The following is a 24699-nucleotide window of genomic DNA, read 5'->3' on the forward strand; positions in this document are numbered from 1 at the left end:
CAATTAATAAAGCTTTGTGGTCTGATATTTTCAAATCTAGAATAAATTGTTTCAACTTATATGAGAGTGTATTTGTAATAATGTTGTCGATGCATGTGGCTGAGTATGTTGTTTCCCTTGTCACTCGGTCAAACAACAACTCAAGCCCATAGGAGTTGATTAAATCTTTGAAATCGATTGTCTGCGGGGTGCTCTTTAGGATATCAACATTGAAGTCTCCTCCAATTAAAATAAGCTTATTTCTTGAGTCCTTCTTAATTATATCAAATAGTCTTTCAAGTTTTTGAAAGAAAATTTCAACATTACTGTCAGGTGTTCTATACAGTGCGATAGCAACACATACTAAAGACTTGCACCCAATTTGTAGTGTAAGTTCAATCCCGATGCACTCGAATAGTTTTTCGACTGACAACACTTTTATATCTTCGCGCAGCTTGACACGAGAGGAGTTATAACGATTGTTTATTAAAATACATACACCACCTCGAGCTGTCTCTTCGCGACCGTAGAAAGCAGCAAGATTATATTCACTTAGTTTGTTTAATACTTGGCTATTATTCAACGGAAGCCAATGCTCACTAAGAGTCACAATTAATGGCTTGTGTTCCTGAAGTATGAGATCGAAGTCCTCTATTTTCTTTGCAACACCAGCAATGTTTAAACTGAGCATTAAAGTGTCTTCATTGGAGATTCCGAACAGTTAATCAACTTTGGTTCATTGTTAACCTCGGCCGAATTATGTTCATTGTCGAGCGATTTTAGTTTAAAGAGTGCTCTTGTGTAGATGGGATATTGCTGGGGTGGAGCGGCTGTTGAATTCTCAGAAATTGATTGATGATTTTCTCGGCGATCACGTGTTTCCCTATTGAGTTTAGATGCAGTCCATGGTGGGTATGAAATCTTCTTCCCAATTTTTGCATTTCCAACATTTCCACATTTTTAAACTGTCTGGCTATTAATTCGATTTTTTTATTGGTCTCTGTTACTATCTTATTTATAAGAGATGTAGGATGGAGATCGTGTCTATGTGGAACATTAGAGAGTAGAACTCGAGTATGAGTTAGCTTTGGAAGTAGATTTTTTATAGAGTTCAATAGGTTATTCTGTGGATTCTTATCTATATCGTTTGTTCCTGCCATTAGAATTATCATGTCATTTGAAGATAGTTCTTTACTTTCCTTTAGACATTCGGAAGTTACCGCACTGAAGTTAGCTCCCGGCTTCAAGATACTTGAGACATGAGAATTAGATTTATTTGATATTCTATCTCCTATTCCTCTCCCGTGGCTGTCTGCGAATATTTTAATGATGCCAGGTGTGCTCTGATTGTGACCGCGGATGTTTGAGAAGATTGGTTTCTTTGCTTTTGTCAACTGCCGTACCAAAGACTCACAAGTTAAAGGGCGTCTACAGTTTGAATTCATAGGATCCCTGCTTTGCTTGGTGTTTATTTTCTTAATCTGATTTTCAAGGCGCAATACAGTGTCCTTCAATTGATCACATTCTCTCAATAAATCGTTGATTCTGTCATAATTCTTTATTATCTCCTCTTCCAAATCTTCGATCTCTTTATGAAGGGAATTGTTATTTTCATTTAATGTTCTTATTGTTTGTTCTCGGATTTGAATGATATCCAAACCATCACAATCTGGCCTGCATTTTGTAGTTGACAACCCGTAGAACGATTCTGTTTGAGTGTAGATGCTTTGAGAATCTGTTACAGTAGCCTCTCTCTTATCCGGACTCATCGGGACTGAGGCCAGTCCGGATAACGTTTTTTCCGGTTAAACCGACGTTCCCTAAAAGTCGTTAAATTGGTACGCATATTTTGTAGTTTATAAGCCAATAATGACTTTTACGTAAAAATAATAAAACTAGACGCTTTATTATGATATCTGTGAACACAAAACACAAGAATCTCAGCTCAATCTTTCCCACGAGAAAAGTTGTAACAGCAGTTTCCATTTCCTGCCAATCCAGTCCGGTTGAACCGATGTGCTGATAATTATTTTCCGGTTAAAGAGATGTCACTTCCGTGGAGTGTAGTCCGGTTAAACCGATGTCCGGTTAAAAGGTGTCCGGTTAAGAGAGAGGCTACTGTATTTGTATAAATTCACCTTTTTGATTCTCTCCAACATCAAGCCCAGTCTGGGTCTCAGCATCAACGACGCACCTACCAGTCGCTTTTTCTGTTCCAGACCGAACTTCACACTCATTTAAATACGTCATTGAATGTTCAGTCTGAGTACTCGCAATGCAAACAGTTAAAGTTTTGTCTAATTCACGTAAATCATTAGCTATAGATGTATTCATAGCTGCATCATCCCATTGATCCCGCAACGTATCTATCTCCTTTCTCAGCTTTTCATTTTCAGTCATTAATTCCTGAGATGTAGTTTGAGACTGAATAATGAGACTGTCGTCATTGTTGCAATATCGGTCTAAATCAGAAATAAAAGTGTAATTTGTTGGTGTTGAACAAATCCCATTACAGTTTGAAATCGCTTCCATGCTCGTAAGGGGATCGCATGAAGGGGAATGAGAATGATTATTTTTAATCTCAATGATATCCTTGATCAGCTCGTCCGTAACTAGTGTCACTTTACATGTCTTCTTCAAGCAGCGCCATACAATTTCCCCAGAAGACTTGACATTACATTTTCTTAAAGAATACCCTTTATAAAAAATCTTTTGGTTTCCTTTGTTGGTTTGGCCCAATATAATGTCATCCATAATAATTTTCTTTATATGATGCGACTTGGAAATAATGAGGTATATTCTTAGATTGACTCAGTCAACTTATTTAGCATGTGATGTCTAGCCCAGTATTTTCATTACAAGGGTAAAAGGAAAGTATAAGGAAAGAGAGAGTGCTAAGAGAGCGGTCAAAGCGGGAGATATGGAAGCTCCTGAAAAGAAAAGGAATATAGGAAGAGGAGGAGAGAATCAAGTTAAAATAGGTGAAACGTAGACAGTCTATAAACAGTAAATAACGAAAAAATAGTTACTTCATAGCAAGTTTGTTGACTATCCTGTGGATACTTCATGTTATTCAATATAAATGCATTTTGATGGATAAATTGAAATAATGGCTGTAATTTAAGTTGAATTGTGATGCTTTGGGCTAACATAATTGTTTTTCAATTGATTTGCAGCGTTCGGAGGACAGAAGTAGCAGTTGCGGCAGTAGTGGTCTGCGCTCGAGCGACCTGCACCAGGTGAAAGTGGTGATGAGTCAGCAGAACGTGGGCTCACGTAAGCCAGTGGCATCGGCTGATGCGACAGCCGCCACCAAGACACTCAGCAACCGAGCGTCAGTGCCACCCGCCAACAATCAGCGTGCGTCAGCCAGGCATGCTGACGAAAACGCCCCGGCGAAGACCAAGTCCTGGCCGCATCGCTTGGCTGAGGTAACATAAAACTCTTACAAGTTTTAAAACTCAAAGTAGAACAATCTTTATATGTCATTGGCAATCAGTTTGAATTTTCATAGTAAGGTGTATTACACAGAAATATGAATTTCCTCAGACTGAAACTTTTGGAACTTTACACCATTCAATATACATCTCCCAAAAACAGTCCTGGGATCTCATAAAAATAATTTGACATAAAATACGATGAAATTTTGTAGTAAGTAATTTTAATTAATCTTTTTTCTACTGACATTTTGTGATGAAAAATTAGTACATAGAACCTCATAATTTGAGTTGAGTAATTTCGAGAATCTTAGCCAAAAGATAACATTATATTGTAAGTAGACTACAATATTACTAAAGCATAAAATACAAAATTTAACTAGAACATTAGGATATAATCGTTTTTTTTTAATATCAACTATAATCATTATAGGAAACAAAAGTAATAAGGTTGTAGCATACACCTATAATACACATATAATATCCTGATCAATAGAATAATAATTTTCGCAAAAACCACTTGTCTATTCCTGGGTCAATTAATCCAATGATTTATCTGGAATACCAATAATCAAAATTAATGAATAATATCAGGCATTGTTTCTCTGTATAATTTAATGAGTTTTATTTATTGTATAATTTTTATTTATTTGAAAATCAGAAAAAATAGAGATAGAACAAATTTGCATTCAAAATACACGCCAACAATGTCAACAGCTGATTGGGATGGCTGCAAGATAAAGATTAGAGCCGAAAAGTGATTCTTTGCGGTCTGTAATCAGTGCAGGTAACTGTAGGAAAATGAAATTTATTTGAGAAGAATCATTTTGTAGTATTGAAAGAAAATAATGCCCGCAAATGTATAAAACTTTCTAATGATTATCTGTATATTTTCGCTGCAGGTGAAATCAAGGTACTTGGAGCAGAGAGCGCCCCTGAAGAGCACGACAGTGACGACAAACAACAAGACAGGTCCAGGGTCAGGGACAGGGCCACCGCCCAAGTGCTGGAGTGTGCCCGCGCAGCGCAAGGGGGTGGGGGGAGTGGCCACCAAAGGGGGAGCCACCAAGGCGGGCGGCATCACCATATCCAGTTCGGACTCGTCGCGAACCAGTTCGCCGGCCATGCGAACGCGGTCGCTCGGCACGCGAACACTCTTCACCGGCACACAACACCAGCGGAAGCCCAGCTCCGAAACGCTCTCCATGTCCACTGACTCGCTAGTCGAGGTACTAACCAATTAATTATTGGTTTTCATTGAAAACTAAATATATGTTCACAAAATATGGGTCAAATATCTATTTAAATTCAATTTTTTTTTTGAAAAAAAATGACAGAAACTTGGGGCCTTATTACAGTTTTGAGGAGATTGTTCGGGATGAATTATGCTTTCTGGGCCCTGTTGCATGAGAAAATAAAAGCTAATATTTTAATAACCAGCTAACTATATTGAGGTCCACGTTATAATGGGAGTGGAGAAAGATAGGAGAACAACGTTGCCAATCCTCAGTCTTGTCAATGCCTTCTATAGACGGTAGCTGATGCAGGTTTATTGATAAAAATAAAAAAAAATAAATTCGTATGGCTTTTGTTGGTGGGGAGTTCCTTTCGGGAATGTTCCACCGCCTGAATATATAATTTAAGCCGTCAATGGGCCTTACGACTGTCATACTTCAGCCGGGACCGACAGTTTAACGTGCCCATCCGATAACACGGGAGTGATCTGGTTAAAAAACTTTTGGTAATGAGAGGGGTTCGAACCCGGGATCTCTAGGTTTATTGATGTAATATCCAATGTATATTAGTTGATAAGTGTTATTTTGTAAATTTCTAGTGAATATTAACGGTTCATTATCGTTTAAAATAATCAATTATATTTCATTAAGCAATAAATTATATTTTTCAATAATTTCATAATGGAATTTCATAATTAGATTACAAATGAAATAGACAGTTGAATAGCTTGTAGAGAATTTATTATTTAAAAGTTTAGATCATTACTTACATGATTACATAGAAGAATTCTTGAAGTTTTTATTGAAAATTTACAGATGTTCAATGTGTGCACCATTTGCAACACGACAGATATCAACACGGTAGTCAAATTCTGACCACACACGACTAAGCATCTCACGGTTAACTGTAGCAAGAGCATTTGTGATTCGTTGTTTAAGATCATCGATATCAACAGGAAGCGGTGGTACGAAAACTCTGTCTTTTACATAGCCCCACAAGAAAAAGTCGCAGGGCGTTAGGTCCGGACTACGAGGTGGCCACGGCTGAAACACAACGTTTTCCTCACTTGCACGGCCGATCCATCATCTAGGAAGATGTTCATCCAGATACCCTCTGACATCTGAGTTCCAGTGAGGCGGAGCTCCATCTTCTACAAAAATGAAGTTACAACTATCTTCATGGAGTTGAGGCATTAACCATCTAGTCGATCTAGTCGATTTTCCTGGACTTCGTACAAAAACATCACGAACACTATCAATTTTTTCTTCTGTAACGGAAGGTCTTCCAGTACTCTTCTTCTTACACACACACATCCACTGCTTTCAAAACGTTCATACCAGTCATAAATTGACTGCCTTGTTGGTGGTGGTTTACCGTATTTTGTTCTGAAATGACGCTGCACAACAGTAACAGAGTTTGTTTTGGCTAATTCAAGAACACAATAAGCTTTCTCCACTTGAGTAGCGGCCATATTGCTAAACTAAACTGGCTGTTGTAACACGGAGCAGCCAACAATAGCCAGCAACAGTTCTACCAACATAAACTTTAAGAAATTCCCTACAAACCTATATCACTTACTATGTTGAAATACACCAGTTTAATTTTGTACAGGCTATTGAAGTTGTCTATTTCATTTGTAATCACCCGGTATATTGTTAAATTATTAATTCTACATTGTTGAAAGACGATCTGGCAACAGAGCAAAGCGAGAAAGAGATAGCGCTATTCGCTTTGTTGAATGAAAGAAAAGGATAGCAATACTTTGCTAAACAAACACTGCCATTATAACATGGACCTCACTATTAGTAATATTATTAGTCTGTATTATTTTCTCATGCAATAGGCCCCTGGAAGTCCGAATCAAAAACAGAGAAGAGGAAGAAACGTTCAAGTCTACTTTTCTCATCAAAAATAAGAAATACTGAGAAATGTGAGGTTCAAAAAGACTTGGAAGTTTTCCATGGTATCAATATCAATAATTGTGATTTTTGTTTAATTGTAGTTGTTGTAATGTAAATGTTGACACATTCAATGTACAATATGCATTGTATGTCTTGAATTGAGAGATTGATTGATTGATACTGATATACATACGCATACGTTTATTATTAATTTATTTTACTTTTTGCTTAGATTAGTTTTGTGTATGTTGAGGTGGCAGCATCGAAGCAGGTGAAGAGCGAGCCGGTGGAGGTGAATGGGAATGTGCGCATGCGCACCACTAAGAAGGCAGCGGCTGCAGCTGCAGCAGTCGCCGGAAAGACCAAGTCGGCCGAGTCGCTCCTCGCTACCACCAAACACCAGCCTAAGCTCATTCACAACAACAAGGTAACTAGTCGCATCAACTATCACCTAACAATAAACCAAGCCTCAGCTAAAGATTGCAAACTCATTCGTAACAACAAGGTAACTAGTTGCTAACTCCTATCAACTATCAACAAAATGCAGGGCTACTACAAAAGATTCATCTGATTTTTAAAATCATAATTACTAAAGTACTCATTCGAAATCAATAATCTTTATATGAATGGGAAGAAAAAAATCAAAAGTTTCTTTACAATAAATAGCTCAGGCTAGTCAGCCAGGACGCGCAGCCAGCCGGATAACCAGATCACACAGTCAGCCGAGCAGGCAGTCGCTCACTCAAAAATCGGGCACAGTTATCAGATTAGGGCAGCCATCCTGGCAGCCACATTTTGGCTGCTGGTTGGATGCCGAGCTCGACGACCATAATGGTAGCAAAAATTTCCTGCCCTAGTCTAAAAACAGTGCCCGGTGATGGAGTGCCCGGCTGACTGTGTGGCCTGGCTGCCTAGCCCAAGGTATTTATTAAAAAAACATTTGGAATTTTCTCTTCCCATTGGTATAGCGATTTTGAATGAGTACTTTGGTAATTATGATTTTTTAAAATCCGATGAATCTTTTATTAAAAAGATGAATCTATTTATTAAAAAACATTTGGAATTTTCTCTTCCCATTGGTATAGCGATTTTGAATGAGTACTTTGGTAATTATGATTTTTTAAAATCCGATGAATCTTTTGTAGTAACCCTGTAGTATAATGAATACAAATTATTTGGTATCACCCTTCAAAAATCAAAATTATGTAGAGGCTACCATGCCAATCAATTATTTTGATTACATATTAAATTCATTCCAATATTAATTTGTAAAACTGTGTTTTTCATGAAAAGTCAAATATTATTCGAACTGTGCTTTGCAAAAGATCAATCCAATTGATGCTTAACACCATTACATAGTACTGTAAACTATAAATATTATAAGTATGTCATACAAATCAGTTTCACTTATTCTTCTCATATCCTCATTTTCAGCAAATAATTTTATATTTTTGACTTATAAATTTTATTCCAATTTAAATTATTTAATATAACATATGTTAATTCATAATGTTGAATTATACGAGTAATAGTATTCAAAGTAAAAATGGCACACTTGTGAACAATTACTCTTATACAAGAAATTTAAAAACCACTGGCATAAGCGAGCATCACTTGTTGGCCAGAAGTAGTAGCTTCCTATCAAAATTTTCTTGGCCTATTTAGAATACATTTTTATTATGCCAATGTTGGAACTTTCCCATAATAATAAATACCACATTTATAAGAAGAAGAATAAAGCAAATTCTTCTTCTCCTTTTATTTAGAATAAGAAGAAGAAATAATAATTGTATAATTTTTATTTCCAACTGAACAGAAACTCATTGGAATTTCATTTGCCAACGTCTTAACACTACCAAAACGAAAACTATGCTCGAACGACAGTTTGTTCTTTTACAACATCAGATCAAAAATCATCTGACTAGATCAAACCTAGATAACTGGAAGATTTAATGTTGCAGGGGTCGTCACCTGTGCCACTAGCCAAACGCACGCCCACCAGTCAGACTTCGCCACGCGTGCTCACACGCGCGTCACCCAAAATGGCGGCCACGTCCGCATCAAGCGCCGCCTCGCCACGTGCCACCACCACATCGGTCACCAAAACCACCACCACCACCACCAATGCGGTCAAACGCAACACCACCTACCGCGTGTCATCCGCCTCCAAGGCACCGCTCAGTCCCACCCCCAACAACAAAATGGCCGCCGCCGCCAATAAGACGAAACTGAACAACAGCAACAACAACAGTCAACAACAGCGTAAGGCGGTGAACAACAACTGTCAGGCGTCGCCGTTGTTGAACCGGGTGAAGCAGATGCAGCAGCCGGGGGTCGGCTCAAGGTCGGGCACTTTCCTCAAGGATGAGCCCACTGTGCTCGCCAAGCAGACTGCCCAGGCGCCAACCGCTACTGGCGAACGTTAGGGCGCAGAGAGAGGTAGGCCACACTAGCACTACATTCATCTGAAGGGGTCATCGTTGGAAGACGAAGAGAGAGAGATAGATCAGACTAGAACTTGTGTTGAGCAGTCCATTCATCTGAAGGGGTCAACTTTAGAGTGAGAGAGAGTGGTCAGACTAGAAATTGTGTTGAGCAGTCCATTCATCTGAAGGGGTCAACGTTAGGGTGAGAGAGAGATAGGTCAGACTAGAACTTGTGTTGAGCACTACATTCATCTGAAGGGGTCAACGTTAGGGTGAGAGAGAGAGAAAGATAGGTCAGACTAGAAGTTGTGTTGAGCAGTCCATTCATCTGAAGAGGTCAACGTTAGGGTGAGAAAGAGACGGATAGGTCACACTAGAACTTGTGTTAAGCAGTCCATTTATTTGAAAGGGGTCAACGTTCGGAGACTAAGAGAGAATGTGATAGATGCATAGATCAGACTAAACCTCGTGTTAAGCAGGTCTATTTGTCGAGTCAAGACGATTATTTTTGTAAAGGGAATTAACGTTAGGAGACAGAGAAACTTTCGCCCTTTCTGATTAAAATACATCACTGCAAGAATGTTACACTCAGTATGAGCAATGAGCGGCTCATTAAACTTTCTCGAGCCCTGAAGTATGAATAACTGACTCATACTCTTCAGAGTTTCGTTTGAAAAGAACTTATTCTGGAACCCCTAATTTTAAGTTCAAAGAACATTTAATTCATCAATTTTGAGTCCTGAGAGCATCTATTCAGGTCATTGGAAAATTCCAATCATATAGTTGTTAGAGAGAATACACAAACACGTTCTAATGCTCGATATTTTTGGCGGTATTTGTGAGTATTTTCCTTATAATATTTTCTGTACTTTGAAAAAAATACATTTTTAATATTATTCTGTTCGTAACAAAATTTAAGTGGTGAAATCACTGTGTAAGTGTATTAAAAATTAGTTCAAATATAAGAACATGACACTGCGTACAATTACAAACTTTTTCCATCATTTGAACTCGAAAAGATACAATAGCATTAAATTCCGATCTACTGTTTTACATTTTTGTGTAATATCTCTTGAAAATTACTGGTATGAAATCTTGCGATAGTTAAGATAAGTTGTGTATATATGCTTTTTCCAATTTTGCTCTCTCGAGATATTGCAAACCACTTCAAATTTTACTCAAAATTGATTTGGCTGACAGATGAAGTACTTTTAATACAAGTTCTAGTGAACTACCTTTCAAATATCTCTTGAAATATTTATTATTACTAGTCATTGTGCCATTAGAAGGCTTTATTGTTTAAAGGTATAATGTATTTAAAAAATCTAGATTGAAAATTAATTATCATTCAATTGGATTATTCAAATCATGCTCCAAAGTGTACATAGCTATATTTAGATTAATGTCGATTACCTGTTTATATTATAAATATATATTATTTATTTTGTTAGAAACCTGTCGATGTCGAAATAGGTATTTGAATCATGTATTTGAATGTTGTTGTAAGAGGTGGATAGTTTAAAATATTGAAAAATACTGGTATTCCTATAGGAGTATTATACTGTAATATTATACTAGGAGGATTAAAATGTGTGGTGTGGCTAAAATCTTTGGAAATATTCCAATTTTTCAATAGCGTGGATGAACCTTCATAATTTTCCTTAGTCACAAATATTTTCATGTTCAAAATTCCACTGCCCATTTATTGAACATTTTTCAATAGAATTCATTGTTATTCATTAATCAATCGTTAGAGTAGTCATAGTAGAGAATTAATTAAAATTATCTTTATATTTGAAATTATTTCATCAGCCACAGTAGCTATGGAAAATAAAGTCAATTTTCAAAAAAATAATTTCAAACAAGTTAGATTTTGATAGATATTTGAAATACTTGTTTCGACACTTATCAACGATTAGCATTATTATTTACGTACTTTTTCTATTGTGGTAAAATTCACAGATGAAAAGGTAATAAAAGTTATGTTTATTGAAAATTTTATGTACTGGAAAATATCTTGATATGAGTAGTTTGCTTTTTATATTTTTTCAAGAAAATACTTATCACGATTTATCGAGTAGTTTGTTCAGCAAACTTAGCGTAGTTCTGTCATGAAATTACTTAAATTACTCAAATCTCTCTCGTTATCACAATTTCTCGATACAAAGAACACGTAAGTGATGACTTTGAGGAATTGGCGTCACTCTATTTTTATTTAATTCGTAGAATAAAAATTAAAAATATTGAACTTTAGAATTAAATATTAAGCCTGGTAGGTTTCAAAATATACTTTAGCTACCTTAGGATTTGGCTCCATGGTATTTTATGTATGTTGGTCAGTCATGTATGTCTAAAACGTGGTGCTTCTTTAACCAAATCATATACATAGAAAACTAATGAGTATATTATCTGTACCCCACCGAAGAAGCCAATAAATTTATTCGCAAAATATTAGCATTATTCTTTTGCAATACGGTAATTATTAATGAATGGTTGTATTCACGGACTCTAATGCTGATTTGATTGTCAATTTCAAAAATTAGAAGCATTTGAATTTGTTGTTATTTCTCTGTAAAGAGTTTTTTATAGTATAAGTTTATTATCACCTTGGCATTTGGTAAGTGTTTTTCATGTATTAATAAGTTCATAACTTATAACTGACAACCTCGACTTTGGTTGTTGTCTGAGGAGTAATATTCTCTAATTTGACTTTCATATAGTTGAATTAATTACTGTACAAGTTGAAAACTTTTCCTCAAAAATGTTTTGTAGAAAATAAAATACATTAGATTAAAACGTTTAAACCGTTTCAAATCAATCTTCAAATATGTTATTAATTCATTCAAAGGAATATTCTAATTAACATTTTTAAAATTCTACTCTTCCTAAATTATTACTGAAAGATAATGTATTTTAGATAGAAATACGATAAAAATTAATCAAATTATACTCAGTAGGTTGACTGACTATCTTCAATATCAAATCGTTCACTACAAAAAAAATTAAAAATACAGCTAAGTTATCTAAATCCCCGTCCTATTAGTCATATATTTATTGAAATGAGAACCTACTATTTGCATTTATGATTTTTTATTACATAGTTATGTAAGGAACTTACATTATTTATTAGTGATTAGAAGGATTAAGTACCTTACCATGACTGATTATGTGTATGTTCTATTAATTTTCTACAATCTATAGCGTAATATTCTTATTAAAGTGTTTTATATTGTTTCTTTGAAGACTATTTACAGAATGGCAGTGAGCAACTCACCAATAAAATTGGTGGTGGTACTAATTAATTATAATTTGTATACTCAATAATTTCATATTAAATTATACTTTAATATCATTTACTCATTTTCAAAATCGATGTTTTTGCATAGTCCCTATAATACATCACAACATACTGTAATATTTATAATGGTCCAACATTAACAAGATACATTCATTGTTTTGTGTACTATAAAATGCATTTGGACTGGTCTAAACGTTCATCAAATAACTATTCATTTAACTTGCCTGACATTTCAAAATCTGAATAAACCATGACTATTTTTAATTAAATTTGTTCGAACAACTCTTATATAAATATCATTAATATAATCTTCTATGTTTCAAGCTAGTAACAGTTAAAATACTTATTCAAGTTTATTGTATAAAATCATAGAGAAACAATAGCATAAGAAACTTGAGAATCTGTTTAAATAAGAGTCAATTGAAATGAGAATCTGCTTCAATTGGTAAAAACCATTGTTGATTTATAATGGCGGTTTCCGTTTCACTTCACATTGTGAAATTATATTAGATATTTAAATTCAGTTAAAAAAATTGTTTAATTTTCAAAGAAATTTTTCAAGGCAACTTACTATTGGATTGGACCAAATTCTTGAGAATTTTAATTCAAGTTGCTCACGTTCCTCTGTATAGTCTTCCAGACTATAGTTTTCTAATTAAAATTTTTGATAACTCCTAAATGTTGTTTAGTACACAAGATTATGATACATTTCATCTAGAAATAGACTTTGTAGATGTAGATGTGTAGATGTTTTGTCTTCAGTTTTGCTGTATTTATGTCAATTACTATAATTGTGTGGATGCGTAGAGTGGATCTCTCAATCTTTGACTAGATTCACAAATTAAATCTCGATCATAATATTGGGTAGTCATTGCCTTTTCACTTATCACAGTAAACCTTATTCAATTCATGATGAAATCAGTTATTTTTTGGTCATAAGTTTGTGTTTCTCTTTCGCTTGATGGATATCCTTCGAGTTCCATATATCCTTGGAATTTTCGCTTTGTATTCCCCATTTACATTTGAGTAATCTTTTGAAAATTTAATTTCAATTATTTTAGATTTTAAAAAAATGAAAAAAATTAAATTAGATTTAAAATTAAATCATAAATTATCAGAATCATGATCACGTACAGTAATATTTAAAAATAATTGACCGCTTTATAATATATTTTTAGTTTCTGTACTCAATATTAAATAACCATGTGCCAGTATAAAGGTGACCATTTGAGTAATCATATACTCTTAAAACATGACACGATTACTATTATAAAATATTAGATTTATATTGTATATATGAAAACGCTTGTGTAAAGAACAAATTTGTGCAATAAAGCTTTAAGGCATCAGAATATTATAAATAGCATTTGAGTATCATTTTTGATGTAATATAATATATGTTTTACAAGCTTCATAATGGTCAACAAGAAACTCAGTTTTGATTCTTATGAGTGTTATCGTTTGAATGTGTGTGCTTGAATATATGTATATAATAAAGTACACATATCGTAAGAATTAGTCACTGCTTATGATTTTGTACTACGTTTGAGAAAGATTCGAAATCATTTGTTGTTGGACTGTAAATATGTGATATTTTATTGTAAATTCTTTATTTTTATTTCATTGTTCTATATTTACGGAAAGTCTCAACTAGATATCATTTTAAAATTATTTTGCTATAGTTAAAGATGACGTTTATGCACTCGATAAAAATACTATATTTACTATTTAAATGAAAATCAATTTGTTTATTTTGTATCTTAATCTGTAAAAATGCAAGTATATTTTTACAATATAAGTTTGTATTTTTTTTATTGTTCGAAGCATTTCAAATTGTTTTCAATAATATTGTGTATAACTGATAGCCAGATGACTGTGTATGTTTAATGGATGGAAAATTGTTTAACGTGAATAAAGTTGCAATTCAAATTATAAATGTATGATTCAATTTTCATTTGAGAGATCATCAACTAATTTTTTAAATATCTCGTATTATAGGTATTAAGGAGCGTATTTATACAAGGTTCATATTATACTAGGACACAAGTGAGCAGTAATACTGTCGGTACATTGCCATACAATTAGGGCCGTAACACACGAGTCGGCACGACAGGATAGAAAGCTCTCAGATTGGCTGATTGGGTTAGCATATCGAGAATCAGCCAATAGGAGAGCTTCTTGTCCTGTCGTGCAGACTCTGCTGAAAAAAGGCCTCGTGTGTTTCGGCCCTAATTGTTGTTCTTTTTACAACTTATCATTAATCACAAAGTGAGCGATTTTTCAAAAACAGAGTTATAATTTTTGCAAAAACAAGCATGTTGAATATTAGAACATCAATAATTTTTTGACAAGAATATAAAACTATACTCCAGTATGCTTACTTTTTATTATAAACTCATTTTCTTTGCCTAATAAGTGTCTATAGTGAGGTTCAAGTTATAATGGCAGTGTATGATTTGCAATGGTGTTGCTATCCTTGTCTATCATTCAACAAAGCAGATGGCGTTATCTCTTTCACGCTTTGCTCTGTTGCCACATTGTTTATCAGCAATGTAGAAATTCAACTAATTGACAAAATATTTAATCTCAATCATGAAAATATATTATTACATCTTTAAAAAATATATTTTCTTGACAAATAAAATATGATCAACTATTTTCAACAATAATGAACAGTTGAATTCATCAGATATACCAGTATCAGCTGTTTGGGTGGCAAGGCTGAGATCTGACAACCCTTTTCTCCTACAGTAGAACGTCAATAATCCGGATTAATTGGGACCGGACCCCATCCGGATTATCGAAATTACGTTAAAAAAACGGTCATTTTTTATTCAAGAAACAAAGCTGTTAAAATTGCGTATACAGTATTCAATTGGTAGGTAGAGTATAATGTATATTGTACATTAAAAACACGTTTTTCTCCCGTCGCCCGCTCTAAAGTAAGGAGCTTAGCGCCGAGGGCAGAAGAGAATCCGGATTTTTGACGTCCGAATTATCGACGTTCTACTGTATCTTCCTACACTGCCATTATAACGTGGACCTCACTATAGACATTATTTCAATTATTACATTTTAGCTACTATAGGATAAAATGTTCAAGGTGTTCTCAACCAGAAACTTGAAATCTGGTGTGGCGCACTCATACTACTTTCCTTGCCGTTATGAAAATTGATCACCTGACGCTAGTGTTCACCCGCATCACAAGTCTATTCAAAGATCTGAGCCAGCTGGTGACAGGACAATAACGCTAGAGACACACGAGGTCTGCTATCTCTTCATAGCGAATAATTTAAATAGTACCTATCAACAGTTTGCAATTGAATAAACACATTTTCTCGAATTTCGAGCTTATTTTCAATTTTAGGTGAAAATGTTACTAAGCATTAATTGTAGAGATTTTCATGCTCAATCTTTTCCACTTGATTTTTTTTGTTTGAATTGTATCTGAAGCCTGATAATTGGGAATCTAAAATAAAATGTTCCATACATGGGGCGGAGCTCCTGAAATGTTTACAGATATGGGACTTGTGGCAGTTGATAGAGCTTATCAATGACTATTTTAGGTATAAATTTGATCAAAATAGTTGGAGCCGTTTTCGAGAAAAACGAAAAATCCTGTTTTGACAACATTTACGCCATTTCAGCCGCCATCTTGAATTGCATTTGATCGAAATTGTTCGTGTAAGGATTTTGTTCCAAATTTCAATTGGGAGATGAGATATCGTGTACACAGACATTCATACACACACACATACATACAGACCAATACCCAAAAACCACTTTTTTGGAATCAGGGGACCTTGAAACGTTCAGAATTGTGGTACCTTAATTTTTTCGGAAAGCAATACTTTCCTTACCTATGGTAATAGGGCAAGGAAAGTAAAAATATTTCGGATTTAATTAATACTGGACCAAAGATAATACTTGGCCCTACATATCAAATTTGTCCATCATCAAATCCATAGGCCTATATATCAATTTTGGTGCCTTCAACCACTTTACAAGAGCTTATTTTATCCAGATTAATGAGCGCTAGAGAAGTCAGGCGATAGGAGAGATGATAAGGAGGAAATGAAATAAAACAGTGGAATTACAAAAAATTGACTCTTATTAATCTTCAAGAAATTATATAATCACACTCAACTTTAAATCAATGTAATTGTAGTGTATAGTGAATTATAATATTTTAAATGCCTAAATATATCATATACACTATTCTGTTACTAAATAATAATCACTTAGAATAAGATTCTATAAATCAGCCTTTTACACAGTTTTTCATGCACCGTACACGCCCAGATATACGGTACAATAGCAAGTTTCATATTAAGAAAGTTATAGTAAAACTATTCAATTATAATTTGGCTTGCACTACAATTTTTAATGTAACATTAAAACTTGATTTTTGCTAGGTTTGTCGTTTAGAACTACTATTCTTTGCTATTCAGGATAGTATTTAATGCAAATTTTCGAAGAAAGAATTGTGTCTAAGGTTTTGATTTTTTCTTTATATATTATAATATAAGTAGGCGTTGAAGAATAGGTCAAGAATGTAGGTATTAGCTCTAGCAATTTCGCGAAAATCTCAGAATTGAAATGTTTTGTGTATACACAGCATATAGAATAGTCCCATCCACTCAGTGTGTAACACAGCAGTAGTACATTAATTTATTATTCCAAGAAACTAAATTTTAGAAATCTCCAGGATCGTTTTCGTTTCAAATTGCTTTAACAAAGTGACATGTTGTTCTTAGCCTTGATTTATTAAATACAGTATATTCTGGAAAAATATCAATTGAATGGTGAAACACAAATAGGAAAGTGATAGGATAAGCAAAATCTGAAATCAATTATTCTACCATACTCGCTCATTCACTCTGGTCCAAAGTTTGAGCAATACGCCTGTAAGCACATTCCAGCAGTAGGCTAAGCTAGAAGTCACTAACAAATCAACTACATATATTTCAATTCCTCTATTTTGTTTATATTTGATCAATAACATTATGGAATGTAGATTAATAAAGAAGTAGATTTTAAAGCTGATTTTTTAAATGACTTCTATATTTTGATTTAAAATTTAGATTATTTTCAAAAATATCTTGTAAACGGCTTACTATATTAATTTCTACTGACTTAGCTATTGTGTTAGCTTTTATTCAGGTAATGAGAATTGAATACACTACTACCAAATTTCTCGATCTATAGTACAGTATTAGGTACAAGTGCTCTTCCTTCTCCCATCAATATGCTATTGTTTAAAAAACCAATCAAAATACGCATAAATAAATCTCATATTTGTAATAAATTGCTCAACTTGTCCCTTCACAAATAATATACGCTGAAATTTACAATCTTTCAAACAGAAGCACACAAAAATAGAATAGGAAAAACGTACAAAAATAAATTAATCCGAATTAAAAATTATACAGCACATTCTTCTTTGGTTGATCACTCTAAACACAATAAATATTATAAATTAATGAAGAAGGAATATAAAACTGCACAACATCAAGTGTAAATTATAGTCTACAGTTTACAATAGGCTACAATTATTAGGTATTAGTTTTGTGTCCAATATTCACTTGAAAAAAGTTATTTATGAACTAAGTTTGAAATACTGATTTTTTTCAATCGATTTTGAAATGAGGATTAATCGTCAGTTATTTTCCAGGTAATGTATATAAAATAAAGGCAGGTAATATGAACTAGTCATAGAAAAGATTTGTGGTTCAAATCATTTGCAGAATGTCAGAAAGTGAACCTTTTTTACTATTGTGCATATCAACTCAAAATCAATATTAATTTCGTTCTAATTTTGAAAATATCACTGAGCAATCCACATTATTTTACAAAATTCAGACTTTAATAGTAATTTATAACGAGTTACAATATTGCTATAACAAATACCAAGTGATTGAAACACAATTAATCGAAAACGTTCTTTAAATTTTGTAGAACAATACTCTTTGAAAACATATCGAAATAAAAGCTGGAGTCTAATATAATATTAATATTCCTTGTTCCATTAGTTCTTAGAGTTTTGAACATTTTCATTCTCCAAACGTTTCAGTAAAACATTACAGTGGTTCAAAAATTCACACTAAGCAATATTTGATGATATTTACAGTAAAGCACAGAACTATGATGACTGAATTGCATGGCATTGAGAAAAATGAAGAATTAAAAGAAATGCATACAGAGAATAACTGAAACATTGAGTATTTTCAAAAATAATACAATACGACACTGCTTTTATACAAATAATATTTCCAACTTTATGCACAATATAATATTTGCAATGACTCATCATTTAACCAGCACTAAATTGATCACAAACAACATTTTTATCTATCACCAAAAATCGTCTACTTTTTTGTTGCTATGGTCCCTCTCATTTTGGAAATAACTTCCACTGATTGACAATAAATCAAAGAAGAAATACCCTAATAGATAATAAACTGCTATTGAAACACATTACACTTTTCAATTCAATGTAAAACTTATGATTGGTATCACAGCATCTAAAACTACTGTTTTATATTCAGTGTAACGTATTTACAAACTTAGGTTTATCTGTACAAGGTCTACTAATTAAAAATACTTTCAATCTAAATTCATTTTGAGGAATGATGTCTCAAACAAATACACTATTATCTGCTAGAGGACTATTAGGCTCAAAATTACAATAATGTTATTCCTATAGAATTTGATTAAACAACATTCTGGACTATGTTTCATCTCTTTTTCCAACCTACATGAGGGAAAAATCAACAAGATTGGATCTAATTTTTATAATTTTCTGTATCTACTTAAAAGAAATGGCACTTTTCATATGGCTGAGATACCATACTAACTTTTTACATCACACAAAAGTACATAGATGACAACCTGGTCATTAAAGAGACTAATGCTAAAAAATGTGTTTATTAATTATTTTAGAAGAATCGTTAAACCAAATATCTCTTATACATTTATAACTAAAGGCACAAAATTTTCTACATATTTTCAAAAATATATTCGAGGATTTTTATTTTCGAAAAAGTGGGATATTGATGATAAATTGTACAACTGTCCCAGTATAATATTATTATATTATATAATAGTATTTATAGGCTCTATTAAGTCATAGGTTCTTAAATTTTGTTGATTTTTTTCAATGGCGGACATAAAACAAGGCCAAGGTCAGGTCTCTTAAATCGCTCTGTCAATTTATTTGGCACCATTTTTGTACTGTTCTACAACCTCTAAGCACAATTTATCTAGACCCTGACCGTTACTTGAATAATCTCCGCAGTTTTCCAATAAAATTTGGGCTAGTTACCTTTCTTATAGCTAATTGAATGTTATATTCACATATTTCACTATATAGTGAGCCTTGAGCGAGACTTCAACAACTAGATTGGGTTTATGCCGTTTAGTTTAGCTACAAATAATGAATGATAATTAGGATCAACCAATCTGAATAATCAATAGTTGGCAGATAGAAACAGACTGGCGACAGGTTTACAAGTACTTGACTATACTTCCGCAAACACTACACTAGATTTTTGTTTATTAAGTACTTAGTAGGCTTGATTCGATTCTGAGTAGGATTCTCCAAATTCGACCTTGGAGGTGCCCTACAAAATTTATTTCAATTTAGCTACTCAAGGAGCTCGGAAAGTTCTACCTTCTAACGCGTCTACTTACTAAATAACTATTGAGTGAATTATGGGGTTTTATCATAAACGTTCAGAATTTGTGATAATTTGAGAGTGGCATATTAATAATACTATGAGCGACGATCTCTTAATATGCAATTATGCACATGTTATTAATCTACAATAGAACCAAGTTGATCTCATATATCCATTTTGTGATTTTGTATAAACATAGGTTTGTTTACATTTGTCCCGTTTCATCTTGAAACGTATAAAGAAAAGAATTCTGGATTTATGAGACAGTTGTTGAAGTAGGTTTTGATTATACAGTATTAGACAAAAAAATTGTAACTTGTTTGAAGCAATAGGACATTTTAGCCGGCCTTAAACCACAATTTATCACATCGATCAGAGTTTGACAACACAAAGCTCTCCGTTTTTTACTTTTGACAAAACTCTTTTTCTACATTTTAGAATAGAATCCTAAGCTCTCAACACCTAGTTACCGCGTTATTTAATATAGTTGCAAATAACTCAATCACAACAGACTTAGAAACGTAATAAATATCCAAACTCTCTTTAACTTGTACTCTTACACGACTTTTCAATTAAATTAGGTTGTAATTTTAGGCAATATAGCATCAAATATTGGATTTCAAGTACCTAATCAGAACAAATACTTATACCCTAATTCATCTACATGGATTAGCCTGTTACAATCAAGCACTTGGAAGCCAATATTTGTTTGATTCTGGTTTGAAACAGCCAGCATCAACTGACTACTTGACAGTAAGCTGATCCTGTTTGGTTCAACCCAAGGTATTTAGAATCACTAGATCTATTAAACCTTGAGTTCAACCAAGAATTACTTTCCTTAAAATCATTCTACCATAGCGGACATTTAGAATAAGTAGACCTCTTGACTTGAGTGCAACCCAGAGTTATTTTCCTTCAAATGATTCAACTATGTCACGGAAATTTAGAATTATTAGATCTATCAACCCCGAGTGCAACCCAGAATTATTTCTCTTCAAATGATTCTACCATCGCGAGACATTGCGACAAGTCAAAATTTACTAGCAAACGGAATAAAAAAAAGAAACGGATCGCTGGTGTAGTGGTGCCCACTCCTTCTGCTTTAGCTAGGACTAGACAAGTTGTAGGTGGTAGTGGTGGTGGTGGTAGGCCTGTGTGCACTAACTGAAGGGCAGCGAGTGCTGAACGTCGTGCAGGTCTTTGAATTGCTGCTGGTCCATCAGGTAGAATAGGAACGAGTTGTGGTGGCGTCGCATGACGTCACGGTCGTCTGTCCACAGGTAGGGCTCGGCGCCTAGAGGGGTGTGCGTCAGGTTGGCTGCTGCCACTAGCGTACCTGCAAACCAATTGCACATTTATTTATTCATTCTACATTGAATAGTATACAAATCATAGAATATGAGTGATTGGGAAAGGAACAACAGGCTCAGCACAAAACTGCCCCTTTCCCAAATTTTTATAGGAATATTCCCAGAAAGTAGGTTGTGTAATAGTTTGTATAATTCAACTAAAATTTAGTTAAATTTAAAATAAAAACTTAGTAAAATAAATTATTTAATATACCGCACATTAGCAAAATTTCTATTTTGGTCAGTCTTTGCAAATATCGACAAGCTAATTTTGTCGTTTTGTTTCTGAATGATGCTCAATTCTTTGGAAAATTGATGACTATATAATACGAGTACATTATAGAGTTTTGATTAATTGTAGTAAAACCTTCCTCCCCCTTCCTAGTAGAATCATTTTTTCACTTCAGATGTCCTTTTCTCATAAACTATTCCATTTGTGCAGAATACAGTTCATTTTTATTGCTGATAAAGATGTAGTGAATAGCGAGAAATTACAATGATCATAGGCACCGAGACTACTAGTGGCTGGCAGGGCTTCATCCCCACCCATACCATCAATCTTTAATTTTCTACTAAAAATGAAGATTATTCAAAAAATTAATAGTGATAAGCGGTGATGGGCCTGACAATTTGGGAAGGAGACTTTATAACTTTACCTTAATATATTCACGTACGTAACGATTTTTTATTTATAGCCTAGTACAATTAAGTTCTGTCATAGTTTAAAAATGAAATTATTCAAATTTACAGGTAGAACAAACATGCGTTTACTTTCAACGTGTATCTATCCACAAGCAATTATTGAAAGAGTTGTAATGGAAGCAATTGAAAGTAGTATTATTGAAATTAGTGAAAATTGAACGTAATATTTTATTTGCTGGCTGCCTAGCATAGGCTACGGAAAGCTTGCATTTTCTCAAACGATGGACGAGGTGAGGATCTCTCTCAGGGTTGGGAACTGCCTAGCTTGCATCCCAGCCTGGGAAAGATAGTTTCCATCCACTCGTCCCATCAACAGTTTCCGGCTCTTCTTCCCCCCTGCCGTAGTCTAGTTTTCCACGTGTAGGCCTAGGAAGAGTCGGACCTGAGACAAAAATTGCATTCTTTCCGTGCACTCTTGTTTTAACCGTTGAAGCGTTGTGTTCGCTTCATTGTCTAGATTCTCTTTAAGCCGTCAGCATAATACTTCATAAATAACCTAATGAATACGTAGCATCCTCTGTAAAATAACATAGATCCTTCACATTCAAAAAACGATGACGATTCAAAGTGAATCTCTCTAAAATGAATAAGGTAGTTTGAATGGCGTTTGAGGCTGTGGATTTGTAAAAGTAAAAATTGTGAGTTTGAAAGCAATTACATAATATTGCAATATCTCATTATTAAGTTATCAAGTACAGCGATTCGCTATAAAGTTTATTTCGGTTTCATTAACTATGATTGGTGAGTGAATAGTAAAAAGAAACAATCCATCATGAAAGTTCAAGTATACTTGGGTTCCAAGTGTATGATGTTTGTCTAGGTGGTCTGATGTTTGTCTTGTGTTTTGAGGTGGTTCCCTTTATAAAATAATCAATGTTTGGCAAAGGCACCTGAACGTTGGTTTCACTGGCTTCCGGCGAATGTTTGCTGACAACAAAAAGCGCTGCTATACAGATGACTGGAGAACATTATTCGAATCCAATTCTTTCTGCCCCCATCGACGAGTTCGTTAGTAGATGACCTAAGTACGGTAACTGATGAGCACTGATAACTGATGACTAACATCTAATGACTGATACCTGATAACTGATGAGTACTGACCAGTGACATGTACGTCGTCGATCCAGAAGAAGGGCGTGCGCTGAGCCTCGCGGTAGAGCAGCTGGACGACGTCGGGCGAGTAGATGACCGCCCAGCCGGGGCAGTAGCCGGGGTAGGTACGGCCAGCGTACTCCTCGGGCGACACCCGCCATTTGGATCGGTACGAGCGTTTCACCAGGCTGCCCTCCCATAGCTGGCACATTATCAGCCGACGCACCTGAATCACAATGTTCAGACAATCGTCAATACAGAAATATCACTTGAAATAATAGCATTGGTTTAGAATAACATTCTTCATTCTTGAAAAATAACATTCTTCTATTTAAAAAAATATCATTTCTCTAAGTAAATTTCATTAAAAAGAAGACAATAAACAAATCGTCAAAAAAGAAATAGACACCACTAGAAGGAATACAATTTGTTTAGAATACCATTCTTCATTCATAACATTCTCTTAATTAAATACCACTAAAAAGAAGACAATAAACAAATCGCCTGAAGAGAAATAGATACCACTATAGTGAGGTCCACGTTATAATGGCAGTGGATGAAGATAGAAGAATAGTGATGCCGATTCTCTGCATTAATTAATTATATTTCTACACTGTCAAAAACATAATTGGCATCGTTGTGGACCTAGAAAAGGATAGTACCACCGGCTTTGTCGAATGATAGACAAGGATAGCAAAACCAAAGTTGATCAAATACTGTCATTATAACGTGGACCTCACTATAGAAGAAATACAATTTGTTCAGAATAACATTCTCCATTCTTGAAAGAATACAAATTGTTTAGAATAACATTGTATATGCTTGAAGGAAAAATTCCATTCCTCTAAGTAAATACCACTAAAAAAAAGACAATAGACAATCGTCAAAAGAGAAATAGGAACCACTAAAAGCTGACAAACTGAAAACTTGAAGTACTATACTGTAATCTTGAAGAATTTAATATAGGCCTATAACCATCCTCGGTGAATTACGAATCTATATGCAAAATTTCAAGTTAATCAGTTGAGTAGTTTAGACGTGATGATGCGTCATTCGTGAATTTCCTATCCCGTACGTGTATAAACCAATTCTTTCATTTATTATATTATAGATTAAAGAAGCCGACTAACCCCAAGCGGTGACAACCGGTCGTTGAGAAAGCGCTGCAGGTTCCTGGTGTTGACAAATACGTCGTCATCGGTCTTGACGACGTAGCGCGCGCGCGGACAGTGGTAGGCGATCCACTTGAGGCCCATGACGTGCTTGTAGGTGAGGTTGCGATAGGTGTCCTGGAAGGAGCCCTGCACCAGGTCGCCGTGCAGCTCGTTCTCGGCCTCTAGCTGCTGCTGTAGCTGCGTCACGTTGTCCACAGCTGCAGCTGACGGCTCACCCACCAGGAATACCACGTTCATCTGCTTGCCGCCCCACACCTGCTCAAACATCGAAATTACAAAGTTAAGAAATTAAAGTATTTTAATAGGGCTACTTGAATTGTTTTATTTGTATAGAAATAACTATTTAGTACACTTTTTAAACACATTTTTCATGAACACTTATATAAACACTTGAGAGAAAAATGTACATGAGAATCTGGGGACCA

The 24699-nt window shown here is 34.4% G+C and overlaps 2 protein-coding genes across 6 annotated transcripts in view; one reads left to right on the plus strand and one right to left on the minus strand.

The window, feature by feature from the left end:
• LOC111044337 overlaps window positions 1–14209 on the plus strand; it is a 55259-nt gene extending 41050 nt beyond the window's left edge. For 2 of the 3 annotated variants that reach the window (XM_039430260.1, XM_039430261.1), the window contains 4 exons: window positions 3156–3410; window positions 4319–4645; window positions 6807–6980; window positions 8515–14209. In XM_039430260.1, the coding sequence (XP_039286194.1) occupies window positions 3156–3410; window positions 4319–4645; window positions 6807–6980; window positions 8515–8979 (1221 nt within the window). In that variant the 3' untranslated portion in view covers window positions 8980–14209. The remainder of the gene's footprint in view (window positions 1–3155; window positions 3411–4318; window positions 4646–6806; window positions 6981–8514) is intronic. The other variant, XR_005571556.1, reaches the window with a different exon arrangement.
• A 2161-nt stretch (window positions 14210–16370) lies between these two features.
• LOC111044338 (beta-1,3-galactosyltransferase 5-like) overlaps window positions 16371–24699 on the minus strand; it is a 61486-nt gene continuing 53157 nt past the window's right edge. For all 3 annotated transcript variants that reach the window (XM_039430263.1, XM_039430262.1, XM_039430265.1), the window contains 3 exons: window positions 24230–24529; window positions 23109–23325; window positions 16371–21292 (listed from right to left, as the gene is read on the minus strand). In XM_039430263.1, coding sequence (XP_039286197.1) covers window positions 21117–21292; window positions 23109–23325; window positions 24230–24529 — 693 coding nt within the window. In that variant the 3' untranslated portion in view covers window positions 16371–21116. The remainder of the gene's footprint in view (window positions 21293–23108; window positions 23326–24229; window positions 24530–24699) is intronic.

The sequence above is a fragment of the Nilaparvata lugens genome, chromosome 6, assembly GCF_014356525.2.
Source record: "Nilaparvata lugens isolate BPH chromosome 6, ASM1435652v1, whole genome shotgun sequence".
Lineage (NCBI taxonomy): Eukaryota > Metazoa > Arthropoda > Insecta > Hemiptera > Delphacidae > Nilaparvata > Nilaparvata lugens.